Source organism: Ammospiza caudacuta, chromosome 15 (assembly GCF_027887145.1).
Source record: "Ammospiza caudacuta isolate bAmmCau1 chromosome 15, bAmmCau1.pri, whole genome shotgun sequence".
In the NCBI taxonomy this organism is placed as follows: Eukaryota; Metazoa; Chordata; class Aves; order Passeriformes; family Passerellidae; genus Ammospiza; species Ammospiza caudacuta.
The window spans coordinates 12,019,114-12,035,498 of record NC_080607.1 but is presented as its reverse complement, the minus strand read 5'-3'; the positions used below and the strand labels follow the sequence as shown (position 1 = coordinate 12,035,498).

Sequence of the window (16,385 nt, the reverse complement as noted above, 5' to 3'; positions counted from 1 at the left end):
ACTGCCCAACCCCGCGGGAGCTTTGTGGCGCTGACAGCCCCGTTAGTTCGGTGTCACGTATCTAGCGCATGCGCCTTGTGGGCACCCGAGACTTTTCTGACAGCGCCCGCCCCACTTCGCGGGAGCTTTGTGGCGCTGGTACCGCGGCGTCACTTCCGACACCCTCAGGGCTGCCCCGGTACCGGGCAGGGCCCGCGGCCCCCGGTCCCCGGCATGGCCGTGTTCGACACCCCGCAGGCGGCGTTCGGGGCGCTGCGCCCCGTCTGCGTGCAGCTGACACGGGCGCAGACGGTGGAGAACGTGCGGCTGCTGCAGGCGCACCTGGCCGGGGTGAGCGGCGCGGCCCTGCAGGAGCTGCAGGAGTACGTGCTGTTCCCGCTGCGCTTCGCCCTGCGCCTGCCGGGGCCCAAGCAGGAGCGGCTGGTGCAGAGCCTGGTGCAGTGCATCTCCTCCGTGCTTGCCGCGACGTGCGTGAAGAAGCAGGAGCTGCTGCAGGAGCTCTTCTCTGAGCTCTGTACCTGCCTCGCTCCCCCTCCCAGCTCGGGCAAAGCCGCCCCGCTGTCCGAGGAGCTGAAGCTGGCTGTGATCCAGGCACTCCACACCCTGATGCATTCGGCTTATGGGGATATTATCTTGTCTCTGTACCAACCTTCCACCCTTCCGCTCCTAGGATTTGCTGTGTCTTTGCTTCTGACCCTTGCAGAGCAAGAAAAAGCAAAGCAAATCAAGATCTCTGCTTTGGAGTGCTTGCAGGTCCTGGTTCTGCAGTGTGACTGCCAGGAGCACCGACATCTGGATGAAGACGAGGCACAGCAATGTGGGGATTTGTTTGCTTCTTTTCTGCCCGGGATTTCTATTACTCTGTCTCGAGTTATTGCTGGAGACATCAAACAAGGTCACAAAACCACCGTTTCTGCCATCAGACTCTTTTATCTGATTGTTGGCTTGGTCATGGCTGACAAACAGCTAGCCAGAATCCCAAAGAGTAAGGAAAAGCTGCTAGTGGAACACAGCAGAATATCAGAGCTAATGATCCACAGAGGACCTGACTGGACTAAAAGTACTGCTGAAAAACTCTCTCTTCTCTTGCATAAGGTGGTTGAATCTTCTTCAGTTCACCCCCACTGGAAGGTGAGACTGGAGCTGGTGGAGCTGGTGCACCACTTACTGAGGAACTGCAGTCAGTCACTGGTGGACTCATTCAGTCACCTCTTAAAGGCCTTGGTTGGGCTGGTTAATGATGAAAACAGTGAAGTCCAGAGCAGATGTAACAAAGTTCTGCAAGGGATTGCAGAGCAGAGGATTGTGGCACAGAGCAGGGCTCTTGCTGATGTCCTCTCTGAGAACCTCCATTCCCTTGCCACAGCCCTTCCCCGCCTGATGAACTCTCAGGATGACATAGGCAAGGTTTCCACGCTGAGCTTATTGCTGGGCTACCTGAAGCTGCTGGGCCCAAAGATTAACATTGTCCTCAACTCCGTGTCCCACCTGCAGCGCCTGTCCAAGGCTCTGGTGCAGGTTCTGGAGCTGGATGTCACAGATGTGAAGATAGTGGAGGCCCGGCGCTCTGGGCCACCAGGCCCCTTGCAGCAGGGTGTGCAGAAGGGCAGGTGCCAGAAGAAATATTTCCGCTTCTTCACGGAGGAGAAGGTTTTCCAGCTCCTTCAGCAAGTGTGTCGTGTTCTTGGCTACTATGGGAACCTCTACCTGCTTGTGGATCGCTTCATGGGGCTGTACAGCGAGTCTGGCCTGTACCGAAAGCAGGCAGCCATGATCCTCAACGAGCTGCTCACGGGAGCTGCTGGGGTGGGAGTGGATTTCCTGCAGGAGAGGGAAGTTCCGCTGAGCATGGATGATCTCAAAAGGTCCATAACATCCATTCTGGATGAGTACATGGACCAGGCAAACTGGTATTTGGTGACTAGCATTGACACAGAGGAAGGCAGCCCTGAGCAGTCAGTGCAGCACCTGGGACTCGCTGTCCGTGCAGGGGGGACATCCAGCAGCGCTCTCCATCTGTCCCCAGAGCCCCCAGTCACAGCCCGCACCATGAACAGCAACATCTGGCAGATCTGCATCCAGCTGGAGGGCGTTGGCTGCTTTGCTGCTGTCCTCGGGAAGGAGTTCCGGCTGCTGCTGCTGTCAGCTCTCTACCCTGTGCTGGAGAAGGCTGGTGACAGGACTCTGCTCATCAGTGAGACAGCACTGGGGACGCTGGCAGACATATGTGAGGCCTGTGGGTACAGCTCAGTGCGGTGTTTGATCAATGAGAACTCTGACTACCTGGTGAACGGGATTTCCCTGAACCTGCGCCAGCTGGCCTGTCAGCCACGTGCATCCCAGGTCCTGGACACGATGCTGAGGCATTCAGATGCCAGCTTGCTGCCACTGATAGAAGATGTTATCCAAGATGTCCTGTCTGCACTAGATCAGACTTACAATAGCCAGGCTTCCACCTTCCTCAGGGTCCTCCACTCAGTCATGACTGCTCTAGGTACCAAAATGATGTTTACTTTGTGTAATTCAGCCTTGCTGTCACTAAGGGTACTTGTCTTGGGCCTTTCCACTTGCCATGGGAGGTTCCAGGTAGCCAAGGTGTTTGCAGTGTGATGGCCACTGTGCTTTGCTTGCTGGGGCAGCACTCAAGCAAAGATCACCAGTAGCTTTCCCTCTCCAGTTTGCCTGACCTGCAGCCTTTCACAGGAACACGGCCTTTAGTGGCTGAGAAAGGATGGGCTCACTGCTCCCATGAACATTCTGTAGGGGCACATGGCATATATTTCTTTTTACTTTTACCGTGTATTCTTTTTTAACTTTCCCATACTATCAAGGAGGTGACTGGGATGTGACAGCAGGTGCCTGAGTCAGGTGCAACCCCATGAGGTGTGAGAACCATCTCATCTCTCATGGAATCCATGGCACCTTGCTGACTTGCAGGAGGGGATCATGGTTGCCCAGTGACATGTCAGTTCCTTTTTTGCAGTGCAGTGGTTTGGAATGCCCAGCACTGAGGAGCACCAGCAAAGGCAGATTGACAAGGGGCAGAGCAGGGCTCGGTCCCAGGGACAGCAGGAGGTGACATTGACAAGTCAAGAAGTGGAACGATTCTTCCTTGACTATATCAGCCAGAAGAAGATTGCAGAGGGGGATCTTCCTGACCTGGAGGAGGAGGAGGAGGCAGGTCAGTGCTGTGCGTGGCTGGAGAGGAGTATGGTCAGCTTGCAGAGAGACTGTGACCTCTGAGGTGTCCTTTTGTCACATGGGGGCCTTGGGACCAGGCTGACAGTCTCAGGTCTTCTTTGGGCTGTCCTTGCTTCATGTAAAGTGCTGTTGGGTGTTCTCACTTTGTTCTCTTTGATTGAGGGAGCCAAATGTTTACAGATCAAGGCTTCTCTAACCTCTGAGATACAAGCACACTGTGTTTTTTCTTACCTTGTAACAGTTCATTTTGGTTCAGCACTTGAAGTTTCCTCTTTCCAGGATCCTATGTGGTTTCCTCATGTTCCCTTGGGAATCTCTGTAGTGTTTTCTCCTGGCTAATGATGCCACTGCTCCCTTTTCACTTGGCTGTGGCAGGCACTGCAGACATTCATATAGGAAACTTTTTAGTCTTCACTGGACTGTGCTGCAATCCTGACCTTTAAATACTTCATCTTTAAATACCCAGGCTTTTCATTTTTAATAAAAATCAATGGGAAATAAGTCCATGGTGAGAAGAGACTGCAAATGTCAGACCAGCTGCATTGTCCCGTGAAGAAAGCGAATGTTCCCTGGCCCCACACTCGTAACTGAACCTGACACTACCTCACACAACTCAGGCTTAACTATATCTAAGCACATTAAAAAATGCCAAAGGCCTTACTCAGGAATTTGCAGAATTGTTGTGGGTGGGTGATCTGTGATCTGTGACTGTGATCTCCCAGAGCTCCCAAGTCATTTTCATGGCTTCAGTAATGGTTTTGTCTTCCAGATGAGGTTCCCCTTGCTAAGCCAGAGCCCAACTCTGACATGGAAGGAGAGGCTCCAATGCCAAGCCACGCTCAGCTGGCCAAGGATGTGATGGAGAGGTGCATCCACTTGCTGTCTGACGGGAGCCTCCGGGTGCGGCTGAAGGTCGGTAATGGCCGGCTCTGAGGGGACAGATGGTGCCCATGAAGGGGCTGGTAGCTCGTCAGCGTGTGTGCCATGCACGTTGGGCTCCCTGCCATCCCCAGGTTTGTGCTGCCATATGCTCCAGCAGGACAGATCCTCCAAACCTGGCAAGAGAAAGGGAGATCGTTTTTCGGGAGTGCTCTGGATTAGGAATGGCAGCCAGGTGGAACAGAATCTTAAGGGTGGCTTTGTATTGGACACTTTACCTTGATGCTCATGACAGTTGTCTTGTGCTTTGTCCTTTGGAGGAGGAAACAGAAGCATCTTTCTCCCATCTGTGCCTCCCATCCCCCTTCCTCAGGCTGCAGTGCACAGTCTGATGAATGTTTTTGAAGTAGCTGGGGTGATGATAAGCAGGGCTAAAAGCCTGGCTTTTTTCTAATTATGAAAACCCTTTGAAGGTGGCCTCCTTTTAAAGTGCAAAGTGAGACAGAAAAATGAGGCATAGCCTAGATTCTCATCCCAGCAGCCCCAGCTCTGCCAGGTGATCCTGCTGCCACAGCCGCAGTGGGGACCAGGTGGGATCAGGGCAGGAATCCTGCCCTGCTCCCAGCCCAGCTCTGTGCCCAGCACAGGCTGTGTCACTGCAGTGCTTGTCCCTTTCCATGCAGGCCTGGTTCCTAGCACTGTTCCCTTGTCCCCATTCCTGCTGCTGTAAAACCGCACCCTTTGCTGCTCAACCCCTCCTCCCAGCTTGCTGCTGTGATGCTGGGATCCACCTGAATGTCTGGCACTGCAGCACTCAGAGTCTGTTCCCTCCCCTCCTGCCCAGGTCCTGGACGTGCTGGAGCTCTGTGTAACCATGCTGCATTCTCATGGAAACCATCTGCTTCCCATGGCTCACCGTGTCTGGCCAGCTCTCGTCACCCGGCTGGTTAACGATGACCCTCTGGCAGTGCTCAGAGCCTTCAAGGTATGGCAGTGACTGCCAGCAGCATTTCCAGCTGGGGCTTGGGCTCAGGAGAGAGCACCAAGCTCTTGCAGTGAGGTTTAAGTGTGGTTTGGAGCATGGGGTCACCGTGCTCTGCTGTGGGTGGGTTTGTGCCACTCTCACTGCAGCTTGTCCACAGGGAAGGCCTTGATGCTGTTCTAGGGGAAGCAGAAATGTTGGTGGTTATTGCAGGGGTGAGAAAAACAGCTCTGCAGCCTCAGCAGACATTAGGGGCACCCATACAGTATAGCTTGGCCTTGCTGGAGACACAGTCCCAGCATCCTCTTTGGAAGTCTCAGATTGAAGACAGGGGAACATTTCATGATTGAGGGATTAGCAAGGTAGGGGAGAGGTTGAATAAACACTTGGCCCTATAATGACATTATTAAAGAGCTCCTGACCTTGTCAGCTGGCTCCTTTCTCCTCCTGACTCACAGGCTGGCCAGTAAAGCATGTTTCCAGAGGTTGCCAGCCCCAGCATTGCAGAGGAATTCATCTGCTGGGCAGAGTGAGATTCATTTTAGAATCCTTCAGTGTGAATAAAGAGAGTTTTGATTCCTGAAATTCCAGAAGCCATGCACTACAGTCCCAGAATTGCCATACCTGTCATGTGCCTGCCCTAAAAGGAGGTAGAGATTGCTGTACAAAAACTAATTAACTCTTGAAAAGTTCAAGTCATCATTACAGTTGCTCCCAGCTTGGCTTTTGCTGTATGAATTCCCCCCAAAGTGTCTTCCTGCCTTAATTTCAGGACAAGAAGTGTCATATAAGTGTAAAGCAAACACAACACAACCAGCATCTCAGTCCTACACACTGAGAGCATGAGCTCAGTGAAGTTCCAGAAGAGAGATCAGTGTTCTGGCCATGTGGATCCCCCTTTGTTTTTAATGCATTTAAGGCCATTCTCTGCCCACTTTGAGTTTGATCCTGTGCAGACACCAGTAGTGCTGGGTGCCCTTTTCTGTGGCCACTTGGCCTTTCTGCTTGCTGACGTGTTTGGAAGGATGGGTTGTCTGCACCACAAAAGAGATTTAAGGATATAATCATATTTAATGGCATTTTCCATCAAAGACCCCTCCACTAATTGTGAGTAAGAATGCAGAGCTGCTCTTACCTTTACTGTGCTAATGAGGGAAGGGCAGCCCAGGAGGTCAGCCAGGTGACACTGAGGAGCTCACTCAGCCTCTCAGACATTCACCTTCTGCTCATTATGGGGAAACTGGGGCAGGTGTGGTCACAGTGCTCTTCCCCTGCAAAAACAATTCTCCAGGAGAGTGAATGTCTGAATCCCCCAGGCTGGTGTGGATCGCTGAGCTCCTCCCAGGCCAGTGTGTAACTGATGTCTCTCTTAGGTGCTGTGTACCCTGGGTCAAACATGTGGGGACTTCCTGAGGCAGAGGTTCTCCAAAGATGTCCTGCCCAAGCTGACCAGCTCCCTCCTCAGCCAGGCCCCAGTGAGTGCCAGGGCTGGGCCTGTGTACAGCCACACATTGGCCTTCAAGCTGCAGCTGGCTGTGCTGCAGGGCCTGGGCTCTCTCTGTGAGAAGCTGGACATGGGTGAGTACCAGAGCAAGCACAGGTTGTATGGATCTCTGCTAGACTTTGTCTCCTCTCAATTTGCTACTTCTCCTCCTGCTGCCCAGAATTGATTTCCTGATCTTCTCTAGCCTGAATCTGTTCTCTTTGGGAGCTCTGTAAAGAGGTGCTGGGCACTTTTCTCCCCAGGAGACAAATGGGAGAGAAGGTTCCCACCACATGCAAAATGTGACTGCTCATCCCACTTGTGGATGAGAAGAGGGTGCAGAACAGAGTCCCTGCATTGCTGTTGGGCCACACTTTGTTCTTACTGGACAAACTGGAACCCAGATAAGACTTCTGGCTAGCTTGTGTGGTTCTATTGTGGGCTTATCTCTGGGGGATCCTTTAAATCCAGCACATCACAATCTTCTGTTGAATGAAACTCTGAAATTCTCCCCAAGTGAAATTTCTGGAACTGGCTTTGATGAGGGAGAAGGTTTGCTGGCTAGTTGCTCTTTTCCTCTCAGTGCCCTTGATTGCTTTCCTGGCTTTGCAGCAAAATGCTTAAAAGGCAAGGTCAGAAGAGCTCTGGGTCAGACAGCTCAAAGGCTCTGAAGCCTCTGCTGCCAATTTGGAGCTGATTCCATTAGGCAGCAGCTGCTGAGGAGGTCACCTCCTACCCCTCTTTCCTGTTCCATTTCTGCAGGCGAGAGTGACCTGAATAAAGTGGCAGAGGCCTGCCTGATTTACCTCAGTGCCAAGCAACCTGTGAAACTGCAAGAAGCTGCCCAGAGGTAATGTCTCTTAAATGCAGGTGTGTTGGGTGTACAAACAGTGGGGGCAGAGGGAGCATGGTGATTCCACTCTTTTTGCACCGTTCCTGTTCCACCTTCCAGCACGTTCAAGTCCTGTACAGCAGGGCTTGTCACATTTGACTTTGCAGTGTATTTGGGGATAGAGGGGAAGATGTGCTTTTTGCTTTTTCCTCACCAAATACCTGATGCTTTTGGCCCACTGGTGGCATCAAAGTGCAGAGGTAAGACAACTATGGAAGAGGATGTGACAGGCATTCCCTTGTGTTTTATCACTTAATACCTTTTGCAGGCTGGGGGATTTCCTTCTGTTATCCTTCCATTTTCCCTGGGCTCCAGCCCAGGCTCTGCCAGGTGGACCAGGGTTTGTTTGGGAAGCTGTCAGTCTTGGCACCAGTGTTGCTCTTGAGGAGGCTGGGAGAGTCTAAAAGAGCAAAGACAGTGTAGGTGAACACACTCCAGCTCTAGGAAGTGTTGACAGACATACTTTGCTGCTTGGTGTACAAAATCCAGCTCAGCATGTTCTGCTGTCAGGATAAGAAATCACTGTTGTCACATGTTGTCACCTGGAACCAAAGCTGGGGATTTCAGGAGACAAAACGAGTCCAGGTAGAGAACATGGGACATAAATCAGGAAGCCCCTCCGCCGAAGGATGGGGTGAAAACCAGCCAGCCCCCCTTGCTGTGTGGCCAGCCCTGCCCTCCCCCGCGGGGAGGGGAAAGCAGCAGGCTCTGCGGTGTCGGATTTCCAGGGCAGGCTGCTGGAAGGGGAAGCAAAGGGAAGTGCAGCCCATCCGTTCCTCTTGACAAAGCCCAGGCTCCCGGGGGTGCGGGGTGTGAAGGGCTTTGTGTGGCTGGGCAGCAGTTCAGAGGCTCAGCTCTCCCGAGCTGGAGCATTCCTTTGTTTGTCTCTCTGCACGGATGGGAGCAGGTTTATTTTTACCTCGGAGGCTTTCACAGCAGCACAGCAGGCTCCAGCAGCATGTGTTCTGCGGAGGGGCTCTATGCTGTGGAAGTGCATCCTCTTAATGCAATAAAGCCTCAGTCTGTGTAAGCAATGCTGGATGAAAAGCAGAACACCAGGCTTTATCTAGATATTTGGAATCTGAAGCTTTTAAATCATTAACCAAGCAGCTTGAGAAGCTGTGCAATTTCCCCCCAACAGCAGGGGTAGGGGGAATATGAAATGAGCCCTGTTGGAAGCTGTATGCTGAAGTGAGCTCACTTGTTAGAGCAAAAGGACAGCAAAGTTCAGGGCAAGTAACATTTTTCCCCTGTTTGTTACTTTTATTAGATTTTAAGGGGGAAATGCCATATATTTTGCTCCTCCCCCCATGCTTTTAATGCACCATACATCACATATGTGAGCCAAGCTGCTCCTGGAAGCCCTTGCTGTCTCCTGTTTAACTCCACTGACCAAACACATGTATGCACTGAGGCATGCATCATGCCTGGCCTGACACTACAGACATGGCAGCATTTGCAGGTTTCTTTTGGGTTTAATTTTTTGATCCCTGATCTTGAAGCCTGAATGTACCAGAGTTCATTGTATCACACTCACTTTTAAGTGCATTTCCCTGATAGGAGGTTTCAGCCTGGAAAAGTCAAAATTAGCTTGGACCATAACAATCAGCTCCAGTATCAGGATAAGAATCACTTCTCAGCCACCCTCCCATTTCTGTTCTCCTGCTGCTGAACCACCACATTGCTCTAAGTTCTGGCTCTTGTTGCTCTCCATGTGCCTGAAAGTAATCCTGCAAGCTGACACAGGCTGTCACACATAAGGGCCTTTCCATCTAAGCAAGGGCAGTGTTATCAGCCTGATACATGAGAAATTCTGCATTTTAAATGCTTCTAAAAACAGATAGACCAGAACTAATCTGAGCCCCAGCCTGAGCTCCAGCGTACGTCACATAACTCAGCTTTATCACTGCAGAAATCATAGGAGGTAAAAGGATGTTTGGAATCAGCTTGCCATGGTGATTTATGCTAACTGGCCTTTGCTCAGCTCTTAGGGTTCTTATTCAACTGATGGGTTGTGACCTGTCAAGAGCAAGGTCAGCACTTGCAAAGTCAGCTGTAGCTCCAAAAATCATGCACTGACTATGTGAGGATTCTGTAGGCATGCAGAGGGCTGAGCAGGAAGTTTTGGCCAAGGTGCTTGAGCCACACAAAAAAAAAAAATAAAAAGGAAAAAGGGAGTTTGGCTATCATCCAGGGATGTTATCATGCCCCAAGGAGTCTGCTTAATCCCATTTATGGGACCCTGTAGCTTTATTAGATGAAGCAGTGGGAGTAAGTGATTTTTGTAACTGCAGCTTCATGCAATACTCAACAGGCAAAAATAGATGCTGGAAACAAAAGAACTCCAGCACATCTGAGGAAGAGAAAATGGGACAATAACAATGGGTTTTACTAGAAGATGACTGCTGAGAGTATTCCAGGAGAGTATTATCCAAAGCTTTTTAAAAAATCAAACAACAAACCAAAACCAAATGCAAAATTGGGACCAAAGGGACCAAACCTGCTGAAGAAGAGTTTGGGAATGCCAAGGAGCACTAGAAAAGTCTTTGCCATCATTGAAGATGAGCCTGTGCAAGGATGGGGAGGTGCCCAGAAAGACTTGAGCAAGGAGGGGGGGGAACAAGGCCATGGGAGATTGTGGAAACTGAAAGTCACTCTATGTAAATCTGAGCTTCTCATCAATTTATGAAGTTGCATCATCCCTGACAAGCTTTTCACTTCAGGGAATAAAACCTTGAAGGAAAAGAGATTAGGAAATTGTCACTGGCCCTTGTCAAAACTGACAAGTAGTTTTCTGTTCTTTCAGTTTCAAGTCACTGTTTTGAAATTTACACTTAATTCCTACTAAATGTTTGCAGCCCATGACCTTTCAGTCAGCAGTCTGGATAGGAATGATTTTTTTTTTTCCCCTAAGATGCTGAAATAATTTCCTCAGTTCTTACCAAAGCCTGTGGTGGGCTGTATCCAGTTAAACATCCAGCAGGGATGGAAAGCCAGCAATCCTTGTCCTTCTGCCAGCCTGCTCACTGTGCCATGGCTCTGCTTGGAGTTTGGGCAAAGACAAGGCAACAGAGTAGCCAAATTGCTCTGTGCTAGTAGAATAAGTTTAGCACACTTGGGACAAATATGAGCTATTTGGGGAGCTTTTTTCATACCAAAGTTGATCATGCAGCTTACCTCTTCTGGTTTGCTTATGGGGTTTGTTGGGTATTCATTGTCAGCTATCACTCCCAGGCTGGATTGAAGCATGCCAGAACAGCCACCTGCTCAAGGCAAAATTCAATAAAGTGATATTTAAGAAAAAAAAAAAAAAAAAAAAGAAAAAGGCAACAACAGAAAACAAACTTGGATTAACCCCAGGATTCTTTGCTATGGAAACAGGTTGCTTGGAAACTACCCCAGAGTTAGTTTGAAAATGTAAAAGTCAAGTTGTTCTTTAGGCTGCAGAGCACTCCAGGCTATCAGGGATAATCACAGCCCCAAACCATTATGGGCACCAGAGGCAGTGAGTGCTCCAGGGTCTGGATAATCTCTGAGGGTCGCTCTCCCTGGAGCAGCTGATTGGGAAGAGGTTGGAGAGCAGAGTGTCTGTGCTGTGAGTGTGAGAGCTACAGCTGTGTGTGTGCTGGGGATCAGCAGCCTGCTGCACAATATCCCCTCTTCCCATGCTCACTTCACAGCAGCTCATTGCCCTTGCCTGCTCCCATCCCAGCCATAAGGAGCAAGGATTATCTCTGCAGCTGTCCATTGGAAACTGGGTGGAAGCACTGGGAGCTGCTGTTTGCTGGCACACAGAGCTGAGGGCTCCTGCTGTCACAGCCAGGCTGAGGGCACGGGCAGGGCAGTGTCTGCAGAGCTGGAGCCAGGATGGCACCAGGGAGAGCTCCATACCCTTTTTTTCCCAGCATCTATTTTTGCCTGTTGAGTATTGCATGAAGCTGCAGTTACAAAAATCACTTATTCCCCTGCCAGCCCCTCACTTGTCAGCAGAGGTGCAGGAGCAAAGCCAGAGGAGTGAGGAGCCCTGTGAGCTCACCTGCATTGGCCAATCCACAGGAAAAGGTGGTGTTGCTGAGGCAGCTGCTGCCAAGCCCAGCTATCACTGTGGAGCACATTCCCACTGGTTCCTCTGGAGCAGGCAGATAGGCACTGCCAGCCCCTTTGGGAGGGGACACTGCCAACAGCTTCAGTGGTGACATCTCCCCTCTTGCTGTTCAGAGACCTGCACTGAGAGACAGGTGAGGTGTTCATGGCAGAGAGGCAAAGGCAGCAGCTTTGGCTGTGCATGAGTAACATCCACAGGGTTATTGTGAAAAGGAGAGGGAGCTCTCTCCTACCTTCATCTCATTTCTGTGCTCTTTCACTTTACCCATGGCACTGCACTCCCTTTTCAGAGAGCTTCTCAAAGGGATTTCTCCCTGCTTTACATTGGAAGCAACCTCACTTTAGGGATGAAAGCTCTTCCAAGAGAAATTTGGACAGCAGTCAGATCTGGATTTTGTGTGGCTTTTTTAGCAAGTGATCTTTGCTTGTAATGAGAGAGTTCAGTCCTGTTCTTCTTGGGGGAGCAGAGACAGACTTACTTGATTTCTCTTCCCATTACCTGAACTGGCAGCTTTCTCCTCACAGCTCCATGATTTTAGAGACCTGAGGATGCATGGCTGGGCTTTACTGGGATCTTGGAAAACTATACCATAGGTGTGATGACTGCTGAGTGCCTTTGGTGCTCACAGAGCACTCAGCACCATTCAGGAGGAATCTTGGAAATTCCAGTCTAATTTTGTTCATGGCACAGCCAGAGAGTTTAAACCAGTTAAGCCTTGTACACCTTGTGTGCATTAAACCCTGACACAGACCTAGCTAAGCCCAAAGGTTGCTGCAGGGAGAGCTGGCAGGAGGGGGTGGGTAGGTGTAGGTCACACAAATCAGCATTTGCTCTTTCACTCCTTGAGCTTCCTGCTCTTCAGCAGCAGCTGTGTCCCAGCAGCTCACAGCTGGAGCCCTGTGTGAAGGGCGGGCTGGAAAGGCAAATCCCATCTTACTGAGGTATGGAAATGCAAAATGAAAACCATCAACACAGCAGTAAATCTGCAGAGGAAGTTGTGATTCCTCTTTTCCTTCATTGTGTTGTTAATGAAGATTGTGTTTGGTTTTGGTTTAAAATCCTGCTCTGTGAAAGGTGACAAAAATTTTGAAGCAGCTAATAAGGGCTTGGGACTGTGGGAAATCTCACTTGAGTAAAAAGCCCTCAAATACAGCATTGAGCTTCCCCTGGGGCCCAGCCTGAGCAGCTCTCCCCAATACTTTTGGGTTTGCCACCTCTGGAAAGGCAGAGAAGCCCAGATGGGTTAACTCCCTCACTCCCCAAAAACCAGAGAGGGTGGTGAGTAACACAGCTTCTCCCAAGATCTCTGCAGGAGCTGTTGTCCAGAAGATGCCAGACATGCACAGCACAGACCTGCAGTCACCCACAGTCACCTTCCCAGCACATGGGACAGGCAGGTTTGTGCTTGTGCCAGCAGCAGCTCACACAGTGCCAGCACCGAGCCTAAGTCAGTCCTGCACCAGCTGCTTGTTTGATATCCATAAGTGACTGTGTGGCATCATAAATATTTTTCTCCCACGTGCCAGTAGCTGTGAGACACAGAGCTGCTTTCTTGGGCACAGGGGCCACTGCACTGCCCTCTGTAAAAAGCAGAATTTGTGCAGCTGCCAGAGCTTGCCAACAGCATCAAAGCTTTCCTTAGCTCTTAATAACCCCATTGAGTGCCAACCACAAAGCTTTGTCCTTACTCTTCTTTCCTCTGTTTTCCACAGTGTTTTCCTGCACTTGATGCAGGTGGACCCTGACAGCACGTGGCTGCTCCTGAGTGAGGAGTGCTGCCCCCCCTGCGAGCCCCCCCACGCCAGCCTGCAGCCCCTGAGGCTCGGCGGGATGGGGCGGCCACGGAACGAGCTCACAGACAACGTGCTGCTCCTGCTCCAGAGGCTGCAGCAGCAGGAGGGCACAGCTCCCAGCTCCAGCACACAGCAGGCAGCTCCTTCCTGACAGACCTGCACAGCAGCTGGGATGGAAACAGGAACCACCAGGATGGAGCTCACCTGGGAAGACACCATCACTGAGGATCCAAATGGTTCAGGGGCAGAAGAAGGGCTGCCCAGCCTGGGGCACTGGCTGAGACATTGTCCCTGTGGTAGAGCGTTTATTTTTTGAAGGGGTGTTTGAGGATGAGGTGGGTACATGACCCCAACTCCTCCTGACTTGTGCCTGGCCAGCACCATATGCAGAGAAGATGGCACATCTGTTCCAAATTCTTCAGTATGAAGAGTGAATCATCTTCCAGAAATTACTTCCTAACCCTTGATCCTTGGTGGGGGTGCCCTTTAGCACCCCCCACACCTCTCTGGTCTCTTCACAGCTGTGATGATCCCTCCCCATTCTCAGCTGGACAGTGACTGACAAAGCTAAAGCTTTTTCTGGCCTTTACCCTTCCCAGGAAGAGAATCTTGTTTGGGGTGCACTGTAAACCTGTTCTCTTTAAAAGCAGTTAATCTCAGAAGTTAAAGTGCATTTCCAATAAATTCTTCACCTATGTTACTATCAAGAGCAGTGTGTCCTCTCAGAGGCATCAGGGCTGCTCCTCACAGCTGCAGTTTGCTGAGACCAGATGGAGGTGGCCAAACGTGCTCTGTTCTCTATCTCCCTCTCTGTGAGGTTCTGCAGAGAATCAGCCAGCCCTGATTTACACCTGGGAGGGATTTACAACTTCTCCCATGCCCAGATCACCGTGCTCAGGCCATTTCTAACCCTTACCCCAAGGAGAACTGGATGAAGCACCTGCCTGTGCCCCAGTACAGCCTCTGTGTCTGTCCATGGTCAGGCAGTGCCAGTGGTGACGGGGGCTGTGAGCACTGTGCACCCCAGCAGTGCCATGGTTTGTCAGAGTGGGGACAGTGGGGTACAGGGAGCAGAGGATGACTCCTCTGTGGGGTCAGCTCCCTTCCCCTGTTGAGGGGCCTCTCCCCTGATCTCCAGCTCCCACATCCCCAGGCTCTTGCTGCATTGTCCACAGGCTCTGCTTTGCTCAGCTGCTCCCGGATCCCTGAGCTCCTGAGCAGCTCCTGGCAGCAGGCTGCCTCCTGACACTGGGGGAACATCTATGCAAGTGAAGCAAAAGGGCAGATCTTGACTAAATTTGTAAGTAAGCTCAGAAATACAAAAACCAAAGCAATAAATAGATTGTGACATGGAGCAGGCTTTGTGCATCACTGTTGGGATCCTGGGTGAACATCCAAAACAAGTCTCTGTTGGTGGGCCCGAGGGCACTGCTTCTGCTGCCACATCCCTCAGCTGAACTTACCCCCCCTTGTGTCCCTGGTTTTATTCAGGCTTTCCTCCTGTTTGCTTCTCCAGGGAAAACACAAGTCAGTGGCTTTTTATCCAGCAGGACAGGGCTGCAGGTCAGCTTTACTCTTTTTTAATATCTGTTCAGTGCTTAACGCTGGTTGGGTTCCATACAAAGGAGCCTTCAGAGCTGCTCTGACAGGGCAGGCAGGGAGCTGAAATACTGTCTTTGCTTTCCCAGAGCCCTTGGGGCTGGTGCAGCTTCCTGGGTTGTTGTAGCACTTGACAAAACTCATCCATTAGGTGCAGATGCTGCATCCAGTCTCGCTCTGCTCAGCTGTGCTGTGGTGGGGACTCCAAGGACACATCCTGCCCATGCCAAGGCTTGCCATCCTGCAGGACAGGCATGGGATTCAAGGGCAGCATTGTCCCACCAGTGCCCGGGAACCAAGCACATCACCCAGGCAGGGCTCTGGCCCAGCTGGCTGCACTGACACCCCCACCCAGAGCCTGTGATTCACAGTGCTGTCCCGAGACTTTCCCCTCAGCCCCAGGCAGCAGGTGGGTGCTGGTGGCAGGAGGGGCTGTCCTGCCTGTCAGTCAGCTCCTCTCAGCTTCATTATCACCCTTGCTTTATTGGAGGCTGAGTAAATTGCTTTTGTCTGAGGCAGGATGTTGGCTGGGAGAGGGACTGCGTGGAAATGGCATTTCCATGAGGCTGGGTCCTCCCCAGCAGTGGCTTGCATTTTTCCCGAGACTTTCCCCTCAGCTCCTTCACAAGCCCCGGGCTTTCCCCTCCACCAAGCAGCCCCAAACACTCTGGGTTGGGGTCCCCCAGCTCCCCCCACTCCAGCCACCCCCTCTGGGATCAGAGAGCAAAGAAAGGAGTGTCCAGCCTCCTCCTCCATGCACAAACCCAGCCAGGACCCTGGGGGACTGCCACACTGTGCTGGGGGCACAGTCCCACACAGCCCCTGGCACTGCTGAGCCACACACACGGATCCAGCAGGGTCTGCTCCTCAACTCCTGCTCCCAAGATTTCCTATAAACTCGGCAAAATTAATCTCTTCTAATAAAACCTGTTATTGTTAAAGCTCGCCTCCAGGTTTTACAAATCACTGTGCTGCACAGCAATTTGTTTATTCCCTGTTTGAGGTGATTTGCAGCCTCCTACCCAACCTAGCGTGTCCCTGGGTCTTCCTTTTTCTCTGCTGTGTCCTGTGTTTTGCTGCACTGGTGACCAATGCATCCCAGTCTCTCTTCTTACCCCAGCAATCCCATTCCCTGACAGAGAATTTGAGCATAGCCCCAGCCCCACAGCTCCACCAGGGATTGCTAGGGCACAGCCACCACTGCTGGAAAAAACTTGCTGCAATTATTTACAGCTGCTGCCCTGCAGCTTCTGAATGTTTTTCTTCTGTGCCCTTTGCTCCCCAGGACCACAGTTGTCCAGGTGGCAGAGGTGACCAGAGACACCAGCCACACCTGCCTGCTCCTGCCCCCAGCACAGGCTGACACCTCTGCTGGCAGAAAGAGCCACCAGCTCTTTCTCCTTCTCATCAGTACAGCGAGGGGTGAGCATGATGGAGGGCCAGGAATTACC

At 51.4% G+C, this 16,385-nt stretch overlaps 1 protein-coding gene across 2 annotated transcripts; it reads left to right on the top strand.

The window, feature by feature from the left end:
- The first annotated feature begins 213 nt into the window (after nucleotides 1-213).
- Nucleotides 214-14,656, top strand: TTI1 (TELO2 interacting protein 1). Of its 2 annotated transcripts, XM_058814834.1 has the most exons (7): nucleotides 214-2,494; nucleotides 2,984-3,181; nucleotides 3,971-4,113; nucleotides 4,925-5,065; nucleotides 6,436-6,640; nucleotides 7,308-7,395; nucleotides 13,255-14,656. In XM_058814834.1, the coding sequence occupies exons 1-7, from the start codon at nucleotides 214-216 to the stop codon at nucleotides 13,484-13,486; spliced, it is 3,288 nt and encodes a 1,095-aa protein (XP_058670817.1). In that variant the 3' UTR covers nucleotides 13,487-14,656. The 2 variants fall into 2 exon arrangements, 1 of the variants encoding a protein (XP_058670817.1); XR_009275376.1 differs by lacking the exons at nucleotides 7,308-7,395; nucleotides 13,255-14,656 and having other exon boundaries at nucleotides 3,971-4,214; nucleotides 6,436-6,464.
- The last annotated feature ends 1,729 nt before the right edge of the window (nucleotides 14,657-16,385 follow it).

What these genes read in the sequence shown, in the direction of transcription:
- TTI1 (XM_058814834.1), top strand. Translation starts at nt 214, where the DNA reads ATGGCCGTGTTCGACACCCCGCAGGCGGCGTTCGGGGCGCTGCGCCCC. An exon ending in GCCTCCGGGTGCGGCTGAAG is followed by an intron (nt 4,114 to 4,924) that starts GTCGGTAATGGC and finishes CCTCCTGCCCAG; the next exon opens with GTCCTGGACGTGCTGGAGCT. An exon ending in CAGTGCTCAGAGCCTTCAAG is followed by an intron (nt 5,066 to 6,435) that starts GTATGGCAGTGA and finishes TGTCTCTCTTAG; the next exon opens with GTGCTGTGTACCCTGGGTCA.